Source organism: Heterodontus francisci, chromosome 32, assembly GCF_036365525.1.
Source record: "Heterodontus francisci isolate sHetFra1 chromosome 32, sHetFra1.hap1, whole genome shotgun sequence".
Taxonomy (NCBI): Eukaryota; Metazoa; Chordata; class Chondrichthyes; order Heterodontiformes; family Heterodontidae; genus Heterodontus; species Heterodontus francisci.
The window spans coordinates 14,844,117-14,863,268 of NC_090402.1; the positions used below are offsets into that span (position 1 = coordinate 14,844,117).

Genomic DNA, 19,152 nt, shown 5'->3' on the forward strand with positions numbered 1-19,152 from the left:
GGGATCATTTTATGAATTCTTTAGCATCTGTCAGCAATGTGAAGGTGTTGGTGTTTGGAGCTTCTCAACAATCATTGCTTTCTGTCTGTTGGTTGCTGGAGGTTATTTAAAGAAGGAGCTTGCATTTTATCACATCTTTCCTGGCCTCAGAATGTCTCAAAGCACATGACAACCAAAAAATTACTTTTTTGAAGCGCATTCACTGTTCTGAAGGCAAATGCAGCAGCCAATATACACACAGCAAGTTACCATAAAGGGGTAAAGAGATATTTATTTATATCTCTGTCTCCCTGATAAGGTACGATGCTTCCTTTAAAAAAAAAGTTCCATCTGGTTCTGAAGCATTATTTTTTAAATCTTTAATAAGGACTTGTGACAGAAATCTAGGATCTCTCCCACTATAGGGACTTTTGCTTAGGGTTAAGTGGGTTCTTTGCTGACCAGCATTTCTCCAGAATGTATGTTCGTGTGTTTTCTTTTGTTTTTCCCACTTTGCTGTTAATGTCCATCATTTAAATGGTGACCTGAGTTTACTTTTGCTTATTTTAGGGCTCAACGTGTGCATTTTGTGAGAAGATATTACACAATTATGGATTAAAGACTGGTTTCTACAGGTAAAATGAAGAGTCCTGTGTGTTGAACATTAATAAACTCTGAATGATGGGGCGGGATCGTGTTATATCTTTTGGGGATTTTACAATAGATCAATTCATTGTTATAGGATCACCACCACCGCCCCTCCCCCCCACCCCCCCCCCCCCACAGATAAGCACTTGCTTCCTATGACCTGGCCTTGAACACAGAACCTTATCACTATGCCTGATCTGGAATATATCTCAATGCCAAGTCATTTCTGCACATAGTATGAGAATAAATAGATAGTGGCTTGTGATTACAAACTATTATCAGTTTTATTGAATGGTAAAAGTGTAATTGAACAAAATATGGCACAAACAGTAGTTTTTACAATAACAACTTGCATTTGTGTAGCACCTTTTAATGTAGAAATGAAAAGTGTTTATTATTCCTCATTGGAAAATTGAAAACAACAAAAATGCTTCTCCTGTTCACGTACTCCCTTTATTTCCTGAAGTTTAGAAGAATGAGAGTTGTTCTTATTGAAATATAAAGTTCTTAAGGGACTTATAGGGTAGATGCTGGGAGGTTGTTTCCCCTGGCCGGGGAGTTGGGAACTAGGGGGTTATAGACTCAGGATAAAGGGTCAGCCATTTAGGATTGAGACGAGAGATTTCTTCATTTAAAAGGTTGTGAATCTTTGGAATCCTCTACCCCAGGGGACTGTGGAAGATCAGTCGTTGAGGATGTTCAAGTCTGAGATCCACAGGTTTTTGGGTACTAAGGGAATCAAGGGGTATGTAGGAAGTGTAGCTGAAGTAGAAAATCAGCCATGATCTTATTGAATGGCGGAGCGGACCCGAAGGGCTAACTGGCCGACTCCTTCTATTTCTTATACTCTTAATGTCAGACAGCCTCAATGCCCGAGCCTGATAACCTTGTGTTTCTTTTTTGTGCGATTACAGTCTCTGGTCTGCTTGTTTTCATTGCCTGCTGACTGGCAGAGGTCGGCCCAGATCTAGGTACTGGTTCAATTGAAAATTTCCAAACTGGAATAGATAAACTTTTCTTGGATAAGAGTGTCAAGGGATTATAGAACAAAAGCGGTTAATTGGAGTTGAGATACGGATCAGCTATAATTAATTGAATAGCAGGGCAGCTCAAGGGGCCGAATGGTCTACTCTGTCTCCCATGGTAAATGCCAGTCAAAGTCTTCTGACGATATATTGTAACAAAAACTGTTAAAAATGTATCACTTGTGGCCTCCGTTAGGTTGTCAGATACTCACAGATTCAGAATGATGTTTTTAGAGGAAGATTGAAAGACATCTCTCGACCTGTCTGCCTATACCTGCCCAATATGTCAAGCTGACCAAATTGAATTGACTGACACCTAAGCAGATAGACATTGAGGAATGTTGCTTAGGGGTGATGTCTTTGAAAGGACCTTGACCGTAATGTGTATCCTCCTTAGCTTGGAAAAGCAGCTGAGAGTACCTAACATTTAAAGTGAAAGCTGGATTCCTGTTACTAAGACTGTACACAGACTTTTTTTTAACCTCGACATCCAGAAGGATACCCCTAAAGTAATGCATGCATTCGATATTGAAGGCCTGGGAGATAAAGCTGTGTATTGTAGATGCTGGCGATCTAAACAGTTCCCAATGTGTGATGGTTCTCACACCAAACACAATGAAGAAACTGGAGACAATGTAGGGCCACTGATAATCAAAAAAAGAGAAGCCTGATGTAAGGATTAGATTAGATTAGAGATACAGCACTGAAACAGGCCCTTCGGCCCACCGAGTCTGTGCCGAACATCAACCACCCATTTATACTTAATCGTACACTAATCCCATATTCCTACCAAACATCCCCACCTGTCCCTATATTTCCCTACCACCTACCTATACTAGTGACAATTTATAATGGCCAATTTACCTATCAACCTGCAAGTCTTTTGGCTTGTGGGAGGAAACCGGAGCACCCGGAGAAAACCCACGCAGACACAGGGAGAACTTGCAAACTCCACACAGGCAGTACCCGGAATTGAACCCGGGTCCCTGGAGCTGTGAGGCTGCGGTGCTAACCACTGCGCCACTGTGCCGCCCTATATTTTAACAAAAAAAAGCTATAGAACATGTTTTGTGTTAATCATCAAATAATTGCTGCACGACATCATGGCAAGTGTAAAATGAAATCGATGTAAGCTGTGTGGTGCAGACCTTAATTTTCAGCAAGGTCTGTTCTGTTTGACTGTGAAAACCCTAATCTTGGCCATGATATCACTTGAGATGTTCTTCAAAATGTCTGTGGTTGCTATTATTTTCTTTCTGTATGTATAAAGTAAACTATTGGAGTAGCACAATGCAATAAGATCATTTTCTCTAAATTGTAGTTGACAAATATATTATTTTGATCATTTTACAAAAGTCAAAAGAATAAAGGATTGGATGTTGTTTGGGGAAAAGAAAGTACGCAGACTTTTTATTATTAGAAATGTGAATCTGTCACAGGGATGGAACACTTTCATTTGTGGGATTTGGGTTCAGATCCCGCATAGACTGTAAAAACAATTCTCTTTGGACTGAAGGGATAATGGTCTTCCTTGTTTGCTGGCTGTAAAGGTCTTGAATTTAGGCCGTTTCAGCCTAGTTGCTATCACAAAAACCTTTGTAGCTTGGCATTGCAATCTCACTTGGATGCCACAGGGTTTTCTGTGTGGGAAATGGCTAAATCCTAGGATTCTCTGGGAAGCCAGGGAGGAGATTGCAGAGCCGTTGTTGTTGATCTTTATGTCGTCATTGTCGACAGGAGTAGTGCCGGAGGACTGGAGGATAGCAAATGTTGTCCCCTTGTTCAAGAAGGGGAGTAGAGACAGCCCTGGTAATTATAGACCTGTGAGCCTTACTTCGGTTGTGGGTAAAATGTTGGAAAGGGTTATAAGAGATAGGATTTATAATCATCTTGAAAAGAATAAGTTGATTTGCGATAGTCAGCACGGTTTTGTGAAAGGTAGGTCGTGCCTCACAAACCTTATTGAGTTTTTTGAGAAGGTGACCAAACAGGTGGATGAGGGTAAAGCCGTGGATGTGGTGTATATGGATTTCAGTAAGGCGTTTGATAAGGTTCCCCACGATAGGCTATTGCAGAAAATACGGAAGTATGGGGTTGAAGGTGATTTAGAGCTTTGGATCAGAAATTGGCTAGCTGAAAGAAGACAGAGGGTGGTGGTTGATGGCAAATGTTCATCCTGGAGTTTAGTTACTAGTGGTGTACCGCAAGGTTCTGTTTTGGGGCCACTGCTGTTTGTCATTTTTATAAATGACCTGGATGAGGGTGTAGAAGGGTGGGTTAGTAAATTTGCGGATGACACGAAGGTCGGTGGAGTTGTGGATAGTGTCGAAGGGTGTTGTAGGGTACAGAGGGACATAGATAGGCTGCAGAGCTGGGCTGAGAGATGGCAAATGGAGTTTAATGCGGAGAAGTGTGAGGTGATTCACTTTGGAAGGAGTAACAGCAGTGCAGAGTACTGGGCTAATGGGAAGATTCTTGGTAGTGTAGATGAGCAGAGAGATCTTGGTGTCCAGGTACATAAATCCCTGAAAGTTGCTACCCAGGTTAATAGGGCTGTTAAGAAGGCATATGGTGTGTTAGCTTTTATTAGTAGGGGGATCGAGTTTCGGAGCCACGAGGTCATGATGCAGCTGTACAAAACTCTGGTGAGGCCGCACCTTGAGTATTGCGTGCAGTTCTGGTCACCGCATTATAGGAAGGATGTGGAAGCTTTGGAAAGGGTGCAGAGGAGATTTACTAGGATGTTGCCTGGTATGGAAGGAAGGTCTTACGAGGAAAGGCTGAGGGACTTGGGGTTGTTTTCGTTAGAGAGAAGGAGGAGGAGAGGTGACTTAATAGAGACATACAAGATAATCAGAGGGTTAGATAGGGTGGATAGTGAGAGTCTTTTTCCTCGGATGATGATGGCAAACACGAGGGGACATAGCTTTAAGTTGAGGGGTGAAAGATATAGGACAGATGTCAGAGGTAGTTTCTTTACGCAGAGAGTAGTAGGGGTGTGGAACGCCCTGCCTGCAACAGTAGTAGACTCGCCAACTTTAAGGGCATTTAAGTGGTCATTGGATAGACATATGGATGAAAATGGAATAGTGTAGGTCAGATGATCGGCGCAACATCGAGGGCCGAAGGGCCTGTACTGCGCTGTAATGTTCTAATTCTAAAGTCATGTTGGGTACAGTGGGTGAACCTCAGAGTGGAGGACCGTTAAGGCGCATTCCCGAGGCAGTGTGGAGGCAGCATTACTCTACATCTAATCTGAACTGTGTTTGGGATGCTTGATAATATTGGATGACAAAAAGTGGAGAAGTGTCCCCTTTGATAACACTGATGCTGTTTTTTATTCATTCATGGGATGTGGGCATTGCTGGCACGGCCAGCATTTATTGCCCACCCCTACTTGTCCTTGAGAAGGTAATGGTGGGCTGTTGAATTGGTGCAGCCCATGCGATATAGGTACATCCACAGTGCTGTTAGGAAGGGATTTGCAGAATTTTGACCCAGGAACTGTGAAGGAATAGGTACATGGTGATTGTATTTCCATGTCAGGATGGTGTGTGTCTTAAAGAGGAATCTGTGGGTTGTGATGTTCCCATGGGACTGCTGCCTTTGTTCTTCTAAGTGGTAAAAGTTACAGGTTTGGAAGGTGCTGTTGAGGGAGCTTTGGCGAGTTGCTGCAGTGCATCTTTTAGATCGTAGACACTGTTGCCACTGTGTGCCAGTGGTGGATGGGGTGCCATTCAAGTGGGCTGCTTTGTCCTGGATGGTGTGGAGTTTCGAGTGTTGTTGGAGCTGAACTCCTCCAAGCAAATGGAGAGTATTCCATCACACTCCTGACTGCATTGTAGATGGTGGACAGGCTTTGGGGAGTTGGGAGGTGAGTTGCTCGCCACAGAATTTCCAGCCTCTGATTTGCTCTGGTAGCCACAGTATTTACATGGCTGGTCCAGTTAAGTTTCACTGGTCAGTGGTGACCCCCAGGATGTTGGTGCGGGATTCAGCTATGGATTTGGTTAGATTCTCTCTCATTGGAGATGGTCATTGCCTGGCACTTGTATGGCGCGAAAGTTACTTGCCACTTATGAAGTCCAAGCCTGAATGTTGTCCAATTCTTGCTGCATCTGGACATGGACTGCTTCAGTATCTGAGGAGTGGTGAATGTTACTGAACACTGCAATCAGTGAACATCCCCACTTCTGACCTCATGGTGGAGGGAAGATCATTGATGAAGCAGCTGAAAATGGTTGGGCCGAGGACACTACCCTGTGGAACTTCTGCAGCGATGTCCCGGGCCTGAGATGATTGGCCACCAACAACCACATTCATCTTACAGCCAGTGGAGAGTTTTCCCCCGATACCTATGGACTTCAATTTTGCTCGGGCTCCTTGATGCCACACTCGGTCAAATACTGTCTTGGTGTCAAGGGCAGTCACTCTAGTCTGTCTTCTAGAATTCAATTCTTTTGTCCATTATGTGAACCAAGGTGGTAATGAGGTCTGGAGCCGAGTGGTTTGAGTAGCACGTTATTGGTGAGAAAGTGCTGCTTGATAGCACTGTCGCCAACAACTTCTATAATTTTGCTGAGGATTGAGTAGACTGATGTGCAGTAATTGGCCAGATTGGATTTGTCCTGTTTTTGGTGGACAGGACATATATAGCAATTTTCCACTTTAAGCAAATGCCAGTGTTGTGGCTGTACTGGAACAGTTTGACAAGGAATGCGACTAGTTCTGGAGCACAAGTCTTCAGTATAGCCGGGATGTTGTTGGGGGCGAAAGCTTTTGCAGTATCCAGTGCCTTCAGCCATTTCTTGATATCACGTGAAGTGAATCAAATTGGCTGAAGACTGGCATCTGTATTCTGGGGACTTCAGGAGGAGGCAGAGATGGATCATCCAGTTGGTACTTCTGGCTGATGGTTGCAAATGCTTCAGTTTTTTCTTTTGCACTGATGTGCTGGGCTCCACCATCATTGAGGATGGGGGTGTTTGTGGAGCATCCTCTTCTGGTTGTTTAATTATCCACTACCATTTGTGATTGGATGTGGCAGGACTGCAGAGCTTTGATCTCATCCATCGGTTGTGGGATCGCTTAGCTCTGTCTATAGCATGTTGATTCCACTGTTTAGCTGGCATGAAGACCTGTGTTGTAGCTTCATCAGGTTGGCACCCTCATTTTTTGGTATGCTTGGTGCTGCTCTTGGCATGCCCATCTGTACTCATTGAACCAGGGTTGGTCCCCTGGCTTGATGTAATGGTAGAGTGAGGGATATTATAGACCATGAGATTACAAATTGTGGTGGAATACAATTCTGCTGCTGATGGCACACAATGTCTCCTAGATACCCAGTTTTGAGTTGCTAGATCTGTTCTCAATCTAACCCATTTAGTATGGTGGCAGTGCCATAAGACACAATGTTTGGTGTCCTCAGTGTGAAGGCGAGATTTTGTCTCCACAAGGACTGGGCAGTGGTCACTCCTGCCAAGACTCATGGACAGATGCATCTACAACAGGTAGAATAGTGAGGATGAGGTCAAGTAGGTTTTTCCCTCATGTTGGTTCTCTCACCACCTGCCGCACACCCAGTCTGAGAAATATTTCCTTCAGGACTCTGTCAGCTTGGTCAGTAGTGGTGCTACTGAACCACTGTTGGTGATGGACATTGAAGTCCCCCACCCAGAGTACATTCTGCACCCTTGCTGCCCTCAGTGCATCTTCCAATGGTGTTCGACATGGAGGAGTACGAATTCATCAACTGTTGGAGGGCAATAAGTGGTAATCGGCAGGAGGAGTCCTGCCCATGTTTGACCTGATGCCGTGAGACTTCATGGGTTCCAGGGTCAATGTCGAAGACTCCCCGGGTCACTCTTTTCTGACTATATTTGTGCCTCACCTCTGGTGGGTCTGTCATGCTCACCACCACCTTCTCAAGGGCAATTAGGGATGGGCAATAAATGCTGGCCTGGCCAGTGACGCCCACATCCCATGAATGAATAAAAGAAAATGCTGGTGGGCTCATGGAGAAGACTGGCTGATTCGCTGAGTATGACTGTCAGGCTGTTGCTTGACTAGTTTATGGGACAGCTCTCCCAATTTTGGCACAAGTCCCAGATGTTAGTGACCTTGCAGGGTCAACTGGGCAGGGTGTGCCATTGTCGATGCTGGGGGTGGGTGGTGGGGGGTCTGTCTGGTTTTATTCTTGTTCGTCTTTCCTGTAGTGGTTTGATACAACTGAGTGGCCTGCTAGGCCATTTCAGAGAGCAGTTAAGAGTCAAAAACACTGAATTGGGTCTACATGAAGACCAGACTGGGTAAGGATGGCAGATTTCCTTCATATAATGAACCAGATGGATTTTTATGATCATTGTCACCGTTAGTGAGATTAGCTTTTTATTCCATATTTATTTAACTGAGTTTAAATTCACTAGCTGCTGTGGTGAGATTTGAAGTCGAGTCTCAGCATTAGTCTAGGCTTCTGGATTACTAGTTCAGTAACATAACCACTATGCTACCATTCCCCCATATAATTGATCCTAATATTAAAAAGGCGAATTGCTCGTCGTGGGACAGAAGTGAGTCTGAAGTTTCCGCTGTATCATCCTCATAAAATCGTGTTCTCCAAGCCTGTCATCAGATCTAATTTTTGGACAACTGGACGATTGTGTTGCCCTTGGCTCCAGTGGTTTGAAAATGGATTCTTTCCACTTTGTCATGGATGGTGGAATCTCACGACAGCAGCTTTGTATTAAGAGTTTTCTGGTACTTAACTGTCTGTTTAGAGAGTCACAAGGCAGCAATTGACCACAATCACTGTTTTTAAAAAAAAAATTCTTCTTATTCTTCCTCTCTGCTTTTCATTCCTTCTTTTTTCTCCCTCATTCTTTTTCTTTCTGTACTCATTCTATTTCTCTCATTCCCTCCCTCTCCCTCTTCCCATGATACGTGGTTGAGTGCTCTGCTGTCACTGTCCAGTTTGTTCCGCCCCGCCGTCAATTCTTTCACTTTTCTTTCTCTGTGCCACTGTCTTCCTGTTCTAATCTCTATTCCATCTGTGTCTCTCCCTTCCACCCACCACTCCCCCAATATGCTCGCATGTGCACTTTTACTCTGTTGTATTCTCTCCCCTGTCTGCCTGTTTTCCAGGTGGTGTGTTCTAACCATCCTCTCCTTGTAAATAGCTCCCCACACCTGGTGCAAGTAAGGGAAAGAATCAGAGTTAATGGCAAACCAATCAGCAAAGACCTCTTTACAAAGTACTTCTGGCAGGTTTACAGCCGATTGGATGAATCTAAGGTAAGCTGGGTATGTGCCTTCTGGGTATTGTCATAGTTCCCAATGTGTGTGTTAGACTCTAGACTGTCTGTATAAATGGATAATTTTCGTCATCACTCTGTGTTGCCAAAGGATTCTTTTGCCTATAATACGGTGTTATTAGGATGTTGTGGCAATTGTATGCTGCAGCCAATAAGAGACACGCTGGTTTTCTTTGTTCATTATTACCTTTACTCATTCACTGGAAGTGGGCATCGCTGGCAAGGCCAGCATTTATTGCCCATTCCTAATTGCCCTTGAGGAGGAGGTGCTGAGCCGTCTCCTTGAACCGCTGCAGTCTGTGTAGTGAAGGTGCTTCTGCAGTGCTGTTGGGTGAGGATCGCTTGGATTTTGACCCAGTGATGATAGGAGAAGCAGCGATTATTAGCTTGCGTCAGGAAGGTGTGAGACTTGGAGATGAGGGTGTTCCTCTGCACCTTCTAGATAATGAGGTGGTGGGTTTGGGAGGTGCTTTGGTGATTTGTGGCAGTGCATCCTGCAGACAGTACACACAGCAGCCATGGTGTGCTGGTGTGTGGAATGATCTAATACAAATTACATTAGGTATGATCATAACAGTAACAACGTGCATTTGTGTAGCGCCTTTATTTAATTAAAACATCTCAAGGCCTTTCACAAACAAATTTTGATTGGAGTTTGCAACTGGAACTAAAACACAATCATGGAAGACAGTGTGCTGTCCTCTTAGTGATGATCCCTCCAGATTATGCACTGTCCCCTGCGTAATGTGCGCTGTACACTATCATCCCTGCACTGCCACCTATGGTCCCTGTGTAATGTGCACTGCCGTCCCTGCACTGTTGCCTGTGTGATATACACTCAGGCCTGAGAATTGCCCTTTTTTTGCTGAAGACGGTAGCTTTTTGGACTGTGCCATTTTGCACTTTAACTAGATTAGTGAGGCTTGCGCCCATGAGTGTGTGGCTCCAGTATAATATAGCTTTTGGAGCGGGGTGGGGGGGTGCTTGCTCCTGCGCTGGGGGGTGAAACAAGTCTAGAATCACCTCTAACCCATTTCTTTGTTTTTCTCCTCTCTCTCGATACCGTGCGCAGGATACTGACTCTGGGCCCATGCCTGCATACTTCCGTTTTCTCACCATCCTCGCATTCCACGTCTTCTTGCATGAAAAGGTAACCTGCCTAGCTCTGTGCCATCCCATTTAGTCTGGAGGGTGAACAAGGGGCCAAGCGATGCCACTCTTGCCAGCGACTCAGTGTCCTATTGCCTAGCCCTGCAGGATTGTTAGACATGTGATGTAAATGTGCTGCAATATCGAGGGACAACTCGATTCACAGGCTCCTGGCTGCAAATTAGAGTTAGTGGGTGGTCTGGCTCTAATGTGAGCAAAGTCTTTAGGTGGGAGAGGGGCGATTAATATCGATAAATCAGCAGAGCTCTTAATATTTTGTTTGATAACACTGATGGATACAGTTTGCTGTAAATTAAGATAAAAAATAATCTTTGAGTTTCACTGTTACGTTCCCTCCAGGTTGATCTAGCAATAATAGAGGTCGGGATTGGTGGAGCTTATGACTGTACCAACATAATCAGGTAATAAATGTTAATTTGGCTGGGGATGTTTCTCATTCCCCCCGCCCTGGCCACCGTCTGTCTATCTCCCCATCTCTTTATCCACCCCTCCTCCCCCCCCCCCCCCCCCTCCTCCTCCTCCCTGGTTACAGACCTACATATTTGGTTTCAATATGTCTGGTAGTGCCTGCTCTTTATTTAGATTTACTCACTAACCCTGAGGGAGCAGAATTCTGATCACCTGTTTGCTTGAAATGTTTAGGCGTCCCGTTGTGTCAGGGGTTTCATCACTGGGGATTGATCATGTCAGTATCCTAGGAGACACCATGGAGAAAATTGCTTGGCAAAAAGGAGGAATCTTCAAGGTAAGAGGAGACCCTTGCTTAGCCTGACCTCGTAATACAATCGTCTTACAGATGCGTGAGACACACATCCCCCAGTCCTGCTTGTGAGAGAATCTGCTCATATAACAGCCCAGCTCTGAGCTCTGTGTGCCCAACAGAAGCTGAATCATTGAGAACTGAAAACAGCCCTCCATATTGAGCAATGTATGCTTAAAATCTCCACTTGTGAAATGTGTGTATGGGTTAAGGAATGCTTTGTTTTTTGATTTTTATATCTGCCTCCACTTCAAATATAAAAATTAATTGGATATGAAGCACTTTAATGTGTCCTCAGGATGTGATAAATAAACTCACGTTCATTCTTTTTTTAACCTTTCCCTTTCACCCCTCCACTTTCCATCACTCAGTAATCCTGACCTCACTCTATTGTAAGTTAATGGCATTTCCTTGTTTTCCAGCCAGGGGTCCCAGCATTCACTGTTCCACAACCCAGTGGCCCGATGGCTGTCCTTGTTGAAAGAGCAAAGGAAATCGGGGTGAGTGGTCCTGAGGAGTGGGCAGGGACGTACAAAATAATTCCATTCACACTCTGACTGAGTGCCCCTTTCGGGTGAAAGCTCCTTGTGCTGAAACCTGAGCACTGCTGTACCTACAGTGACAATGATGCATGTCCCTCAGGCTGCAACAAAGATTTACCCATGTGCAGATTTTAAATCATGTCGCCATTTGGCTGACTCTTGCCAGGGGTCTGCCAGTGCTCCATTATCATTCCATGTTTCAGCAGGGACAGGCAGTGAGCCTGAGCAGGCTACGTAACCACGGGGGCAACATTGCCTAGTCTTGATTCCGTGCTTGTCTGGCGCTCTTGCGGCATTCTCCAGCAGCAGTCACGCAGTCCACGGGGGAATCGGAAGTCTCTTTCCCCTTCCCCTCCTCCTTCCCGAGGTCAGTCACAGTGGCTGTATTGCTAATTCAAACCTGGTCAGTGTGCCTGCATTTACCCAGAGGGAACTTTCTCAGATGTTGTGATACTTCCAATGTTTACAGGCAGCAGCTTTCAGCTCCATCCACAGGGATTTGATGTAAAAACAGAAAATGCTGAGCAGGTCAGACAGCATCGGGGAGAGAACAGTTAATGTTTCAGCTCAATAACCTTTCAACCGGGATCTGCTGTCATGTTAAGGGTCCTGTTTGTGGGAACGGAGTTGGTGACTGGGAAAGATTTGAACACCATTCACCCATTTGCTCGCACGTACTATTGTCCCTGTTCTGAAGTTGCTGAACCAGACTGGTTTACGCTGCCATAGAGGTCGGCTGTGCTGGCTTACCCATGTGACAGATGAAACTTGACGGTGAATGCAAATGGGCTATTCAACCATGAGAGGCAGTGTGGCCAGGACTGAATCTGTACCCCATGCTGCGCCCCACTTCAGTGCCGGTCAATCATCAACATCCTGGGGGTTACTATTGACCAGAAACTGAACTGGAGTAGCCATATAAATACTGTGGCTACAAGAGCAGGTCAGAGGCTGGGAATTCTGCGGTGAGTAACTCACCTCCTGACTCCCCAAAGCCTGTCCACCACCTACAAGGCATAAGTCAGGAGTATGATGGAATCTCCACTTGCCTGGATGAGTGCAGCTCCAGCAACACTCGAGAAGCTTGACACCATCCAGGGTAAAGCAGCCCGCTTGATTGGCACCCCATCCACCAACATTCACTCCCTCCACCACCGACACACAGTGGCAGCAGTGTGTACCATCTACAAGATGCACTGCAGCAAAGCACCAAGGCTCCTCAGACAGCACCTTTGAAATCCGCAATCTCTACCACCTAGAAGGACAAGGGCAGCACCTGTAATTTCCCCTCCAAGTCACACACCATCCTGACTTGGAACTATATCACTGTTCCTTCACTGTCGCTGGGTCAAAAACCTGGAACTCCCTTCCGAACAGCACTGTGGGTGTACCTACCCGACATAGAGTTGTACAGCACAGAAACAGGCCCTTCGGCCCATCGTGTCTGTGCCGGCCATCAAACAACTATCTATTCTAATCCCATGTTCCAGCTCTTGGCCCATAGCCTTGTATGCTATGGCGTTTTAAGTGCTCATCTAAATACTTCTTAAATGTTGTGAGGGTTCACGCCTCTACCACCCCTTCAGGTAGTGTGTTCCAGATTCCAACCACCCTCTGGGTGAAAAATGTTTTCCTCAAATCCCCTCTAAAACTCCTGTCCCTTACCTTAAATCTATTCCACCTGGTTATTGATCCCTCCGCTAAGGGAAAAAGTTTCTTCCTCTTTATCCTATCGATGCCCCTCATAATTTTGTATACCTGAATCAGGTCCCCCCTCAGCCTTCTCTGGAAAACAACCCTAGCCTATCCAGTCTCTGTTCATAGCTGAAAAGCTCCAGCCAGGCAACATCCTGGTGAATCTTCTCTGTACCCTCTCCAGTGCAATCACATCCTGTACCAGAACTGTACACAGTGCTCCAGCTGTGGCCTAACTAACATTTTATACAGCTCCATCATAACCTACCTGCTCTTATATTCTATGCCTCGGCTAATAAAGGCAAGTATCCCATATGCCTTCCTAACCACCTTATCCACCTGTGCTGCTGCCTTCAGTGATCAATGGACAAGTACACGAAGGTCCCTCTGACCCTCTGTACTTCCTAGGGTCCTACCATCCATTGAATATTCCCTGGCCTTGTTAGTCCTCCCAAAATGCATCACCTTGCACTTCTCAGAATTAAATTTCATTTGCCACTGCTCTGCCCATCTTACCAGCCCATCTATATTGTCCTGTTAGCTAAGGCTTTCCTCCTCACTATTTACGACACCACCAATTTTCGTGTCATCTGCGAACCTACTGATCATATCTCCTATATTCACATCTAAATCATTAATGTACACTACAAACAGCACCGATTCCTGCGGTACACCACTGGTCACAGGCTTCCACTTGCAAAAACAACCCTCGCCCATCACCCTCTGCCTCCTGCCACTTAGCCAATTTTGAATCCAATTTGCCAAATTGCCCTGGATCCCATGGGCTTTTACCTTCTTGACTAATCTCCCATGCGGGACCTTATCAAAAGCTTTACTGAAATCCATGTAGACTACATCAACTGCTTTACCCTCATCTACACATCTAGTCACATCCTCGAAAAATTCAATCAGATTTGTTAGACATGATCTCCCCCTGACAAAGCCATGCTGACTATCCTTGATTAATCCCTGACTCTCCAAGAGGAGATTAATCCTGTTCCTCAGAATTTTTCCGAGTGGTTTCCCTACCACTAATGTTAGACTCAGTGGCCTGTAATTACCCGGTTTATCCCTGCTATCCTTCTTGAATAGTGTCCTCCAGTCCTCTGGTACCTCTCCTGTGGCCAGAGAGGATTTGAAAATTTGTGTCAGAGCCCCTGCTATCACCTCCCTTGCTTCACATAACAGCCTGGGCTACATCTCATCTGGGCCTGGGGATTTATCTACTTTTAAGCCCACTAAAACATCTAATACATCCTTCCTTTCAATGCTAATTTGTTCAAGTATATCCCAATCCCCCTCCCTGATCTCTACACCTACATCATCCTTCTCCATAGTGAACACAGATGAAAAGTAATCATTTAAAACCTCACCTATGTCCTCTGGCTGTACACACAGACTACCACTCTGGCCCCTAATGGGTCCTACTCTTTCCCTGGTTATCCTCTTGCCCTTAATATACTTATAAAACGCTTTGGGATTTTCCATTATCTTGCCTGCCAGTGTTTTTTCATGTCCCCTCTTCGCTCTAATTACTTTTTTAAGTATCCCCCCACACTTTCTATACTCCTCTAGGGCCTCTGCTGTTTTCAGTGCTTTGATTCTGCCATAAGCCTCCTTCTGTTCCCTTATCCAATCCTCTATATCCCTTGTCATCCAAGGTTCCCTGGACTTGTTGATCCTACCCTTCACCTTTATGGGAACATGTTGGCCCTGAACTTTCACTTTTTCCTTTTTGAATGACTCCCACTGGTCTGATGTAGACTTTCCTACAAGTAGCTGCTCCCAGTCCACTTTGGCCAGATCTTGTTTTATCATATTGAAATCTGCCTTCCCCCAATTCAGTACCTTTATTTCCGGTCCCTCTTTGTCCTTTTCCATAACTACCTTAAATCTTAGAGTTCTGGTCACTATCCTCGAAATGTTTCCCCACTGACACTTCTGCCACTTGTCCGGCTCCATTCCCTAGGATTAGGTCCAGTACTGCCCCTTCTCTCGTAGGACGTTTCACATGCTAGCTTAAAAAGCTCTCCTGTATGCACTTTAAGAATTTCGTCCCCTTTAAGCCTTTTGCACTCAGACTATCCCAGTTGGTATTGGGGAAGTTGAAATCCCCTACTATTATTACCCTATTATTTTTACACCTCTCTGAGATTTGCCTACATACCTCTATCTCTCCCTGACTGTTTGAAGGCCTGTAGTACACTCCCAGCCAAATGATTGCCCCCTTTTTGTTTTTACTTTCTACCCATATGGCCTCATTTGAGCAACCTTCTAAGATATCATCCCTTCTTATTGCAATAATTGACTCCTTGATCAACAGTGTGATGCCACCTCCTCTTTTACGCCCTCCCCTGTCACTCCTGAAGATTCTATACCTTGGAATATTGAGCTGCCAGTCCTGCCGTTCCCTCAACCAGGTCTCTATGATAGCAATAATATCATATTTCCATGTGTTAATCAATGCCCTCATTTCATCTGCCTTACTAGTAATGTGTTAAAATAGATGCAATCCAGCCTTGCATTATTCGCTTGTATCTTAACAGGTCTATATTTGCTCTGCCTTCCAGACTGGCTCAGTTTCTCTTCTATATTTGACTGTGCATCACCCCCTTCTGTAACTCCACTCTGTATCCCATTCCCCTGCCAAATTCATTTTAACCCCCCCCCCCCAACAGCACTAGCAAACCTCCCAGCAAGGATGTTGGTCCTGTTCCGGTTCAGGATCAACCTGTCCAACTTGAACAGGTCCCACCTTCGCCAGAAACAGACCCAGTGATCCAGAAAACTAAAGCCCTCCCTCCTGCACCATGTCTTCAGCTACGCATTCATCTGCTCTATCCTCCTATTCCTGTACTCACTAGCACGTGGCACCAGGAGTAATCCAGAGATTATAACCTTTTGAGGTCCTGCTTTTTAATCTGCTACCTAGCTCCCTAAATTCTTGTTGCAGGACCTCATCCCTCTTTCTACCTATGTAGTTGGTACCAATGTGTACCACGACCTCTGACTGTTCACCCTCCCCCTTCAGAATGTCCTGCAGCCGTTCCATGACATCCTTGACCCTAGCACATACCATCCTGGAGTCACGTTTGCGGCCTCAGAAACGCCTATCTGTTTCCCTTATGATTGAATCCCCTATCACTATAGCCCTGCCATTCTTCGTCCTCCCCTCCTGTGCAGCAGAGCCCTCCATGGTGCCATGAACTTGGCTCTTTCTGCTTTCCCCTGAGCCATCTCTCCCAACAATATCCAAAGCGGTATATCTGTTAGACAAGCAGATGGCCACAGAGAACTTCTGTACTACCTGCCTTCCTCTTTGCCTGGTGGTCACCTTCCCTTCCTGCCTTTGCAGCATTTGCCTGCAGCGTGACCACCTTGCTAAACGTGCTATCCACGACGATCTCAGCATCACGGATGCTCCACAGTGAATCCACCCACAGCTCCAGCTCCATAATGCGGGTAGCCAGTAGCTGCAGATAGATGCAGTTCCTGCACACGTGGTCGTTGGGGATACTGGAAGCGTTCCTGATTTTCCGCATAGCACAGGAGGAGCATATCAGGGGTGCAAGCTCTCCTGCTATGACTTACCTTTAGATTGCTTAGTTACTCCCTTTAATTAAAAAATACTAATTATGCTAGGGGCCTTGTTCTACTCCAAACACTACCCATTACAATCTAAAGTCCTTAATAAATTGCAGTAAAAAAAACACACTTTAGTGGTGCTAACCTTATCACTTATAAGATAGGTTTTAAGGTTTTTTTTTCCCCCAAAAAATAGAATTTTCCCCTAATTTTTTAAAGCTATTTACAGGCACTAACAGCTATTACTCACCAACCAATCACCTTGCAGCTTTCCTGTGATGTCACTGACTTTTTTTTTCAAAACTCCGGCGCGCCTGGACTGCTCTCCTCTCCTGGAAGGTAAGTGTCTAGGCCACGATCCTCGGGCTCGATTTATTGGCTCCTCTCTCGGCATTCTCCCCTCAAGTCCACTCCTCTCCGCTCTGCTCTCGGAAGGTAAGTGTCTAGGCCACGATCCTCGGGCTCTATTTATTGGCTCCTCTCTCGGCATTCTCCCCTCAGTCCACTCCTCTCCGCTCCCGGAAGGTAAGACATTTATTTTATTTTATATTTAGAGATACAGCACTGAAACAGGCCCTTCAGCCCACTGAGTCTGTGCCGACCAAGAACCACCCATTTATACTCACCCTACAGTAATCCCATATTCCCTACCACCTACCTACACTAGGGGCAATTTACAGTGGCCAATTTACCTATCACCTGCAAGTCTTTGGCGGTGGGAGGAAACCCACACCCGGCGAAAACCCACACGGTCACAGGGAGAATTTGCAAACTCCGCACAGGCAGTATCCAGAATTGAACCCGGGTCCCTGGAGCTGTGAGGCTGCAGTGCTAACCACTGTGCCGCCCATGGACTGCAGTGGTTCAAGAAGGCAGCTCACCACCACCTTCTCAAGGGCAATTAGGGATGGGCAATAAAAGCTGGTCTGGTCAGCGACACCCATATCCTACGAATGAATTAAAAAAAAAATTCCTGCAGGACTCCTGGCCAGCTGTATTTCCCTCTTCCCCCTCCCCAGTGCCGATGTCATGGGGCTAATTGTGTTGCTGCTGCTGCTCTGTCTGAATGGTTCGAATGACTTGCCGCTGAAATTTCTGAGATTTGAAGTAAAGTAGCAGGGCTAGGTAATGAGCTCCTTCATTGTGCTTTCCCCAGTGTTCCCTGCAGCTCTGTCCGAGTTTGGAGGATTTCCAGTCCGAGGGGGAAAAGCTGAGTTTGGGATTGGCGGGAGAACATCAGAAATCCAACGCATCTCTGGCGCTGCAGCTGTGCCGGACGTGGCTGCAGCATCATCACCACCCAGGTGTGCAACTGCTGCCCTGACTTTGTGCTCTTGGTGCTGTCTCAGTAATTGGAACTGGAAAAGCAATCCGTGGATTTGGATTAAAGGTTTTTGGGATTGAAATTTTTAGGATCATTCTTTGGGTTAAATATATTTGCTTTTCTAGCCCCAATCTTGGTCTCGCTGTGATAAAACACCCCACCCCAGCCTGTGACTATTGGGATGAACTGCCTGTTGGTGTCCTCACATACCACCAGGAGGCATCCATGAGCTTTGTTTGATGTTTGGCCACAGTAGATCAGTACCTCATTGCGGGTACAAACCCATGTTGTCCTCTGTAGCACTCTTGCGGTGCTGTACAATCACAGGAATATACGCTGTACTTGTTTGGTGAATTTTGGGCTCATCAAGGTACAGGACATCAGAGCTAGAGGATGGAACTTCTTTTTAACCTTCTGTTAGCCCAGTTTCCAAAAGGCCTAGAAGATGAGAGTGACTGCCCTTGACATCAAGGCAGCGTTTGACCGAGTCTGGCATCAAGGAGCCCTAGCAAAACTGGAGTCAATGGGAATCAGGGAAAAATCTCCCGCTGGTTGGAGTCATACCTAGCTCAAAGAAAGGTGGTTGTGGTTGTTGGAGGTCAGTCCTCTAAGTCCCAGGACATCACTGCAGAAGTTCCTCAGGGTAGTGTCCTAGGCCCAACCATCTTCAGCTGCTTATTTTTATTTATTTAGAGATACAGCACTGAAACAGGCCCTTCGGCCCGCCGAGTCTGTGCTGACCATCAACCACCCATTTATACTAATCCTACACTAATTCCATATTCCTACCTCATCAATGACCTTCCCTCCATCATAAGGTCAGAAGTGGGGTTGTTTGCTGATGACTGTACAATGTTCACCTTTCGCGATGACTCAGATTACTGAAGCAGTCCGTGTAGAAATGCAACAAGACCTGGACAATATCCAGGCTTGGGCTGATAAGTGGCAAGTAACATTCGCACAAGTGCCAGGCAATGACCATATTAAACGAGAATATAACCATCTCCCCCTGATCAGTGTCTTTGCCATCACAGAATTCCCCCACTATCAACATCCTGGGGGGGTCACCATTGACCAGAAACTGAACTGGACCAACCACACATACTGTGGCTAC

General features: G+C 45.7%; 1 protein-coding gene and 1 pseudogene across 1 annotated transcript in view; both read left to right on the top strand.

The window, feature by feature from the left end:
• fpgs (folylpolyglutamate synthase) overlaps positions 1-19,152 on the top strand; it is a 50,961-nt gene that overhangs the window by 7,273 nt on the left and 24,536 nt on the right. Inside the window, exons 4-10 of the mRNA XM_068012307.1 lie at positions 550-614; positions 8,828-8,942; positions 10,035-10,112; positions 10,472-10,533; positions 10,775-10,877; positions 11,315-11,392; positions 17,871-18,018. Of these exons, the coding sequence (XP_067868408.1) occupies positions 550-614; positions 8,828-8,942; positions 10,035-10,112; positions 10,472-10,533; positions 10,775-10,877; positions 11,315-11,392; positions 17,871-18,018 (649 nt within the window). The remainder of the gene's footprint in view (positions 1-549; positions 615-8,827; positions 8,943-10,034; positions 10,113-10,471; positions 10,534-10,774; positions 10,878-11,314; positions 11,393-17,870; positions 18,019-19,152) is intronic.
• Positions 1,323-2,521, top strand: LOC137347386 (CDGSH iron-sulfur domain-containing protein 1 pseudogene; annotated as a pseudogene).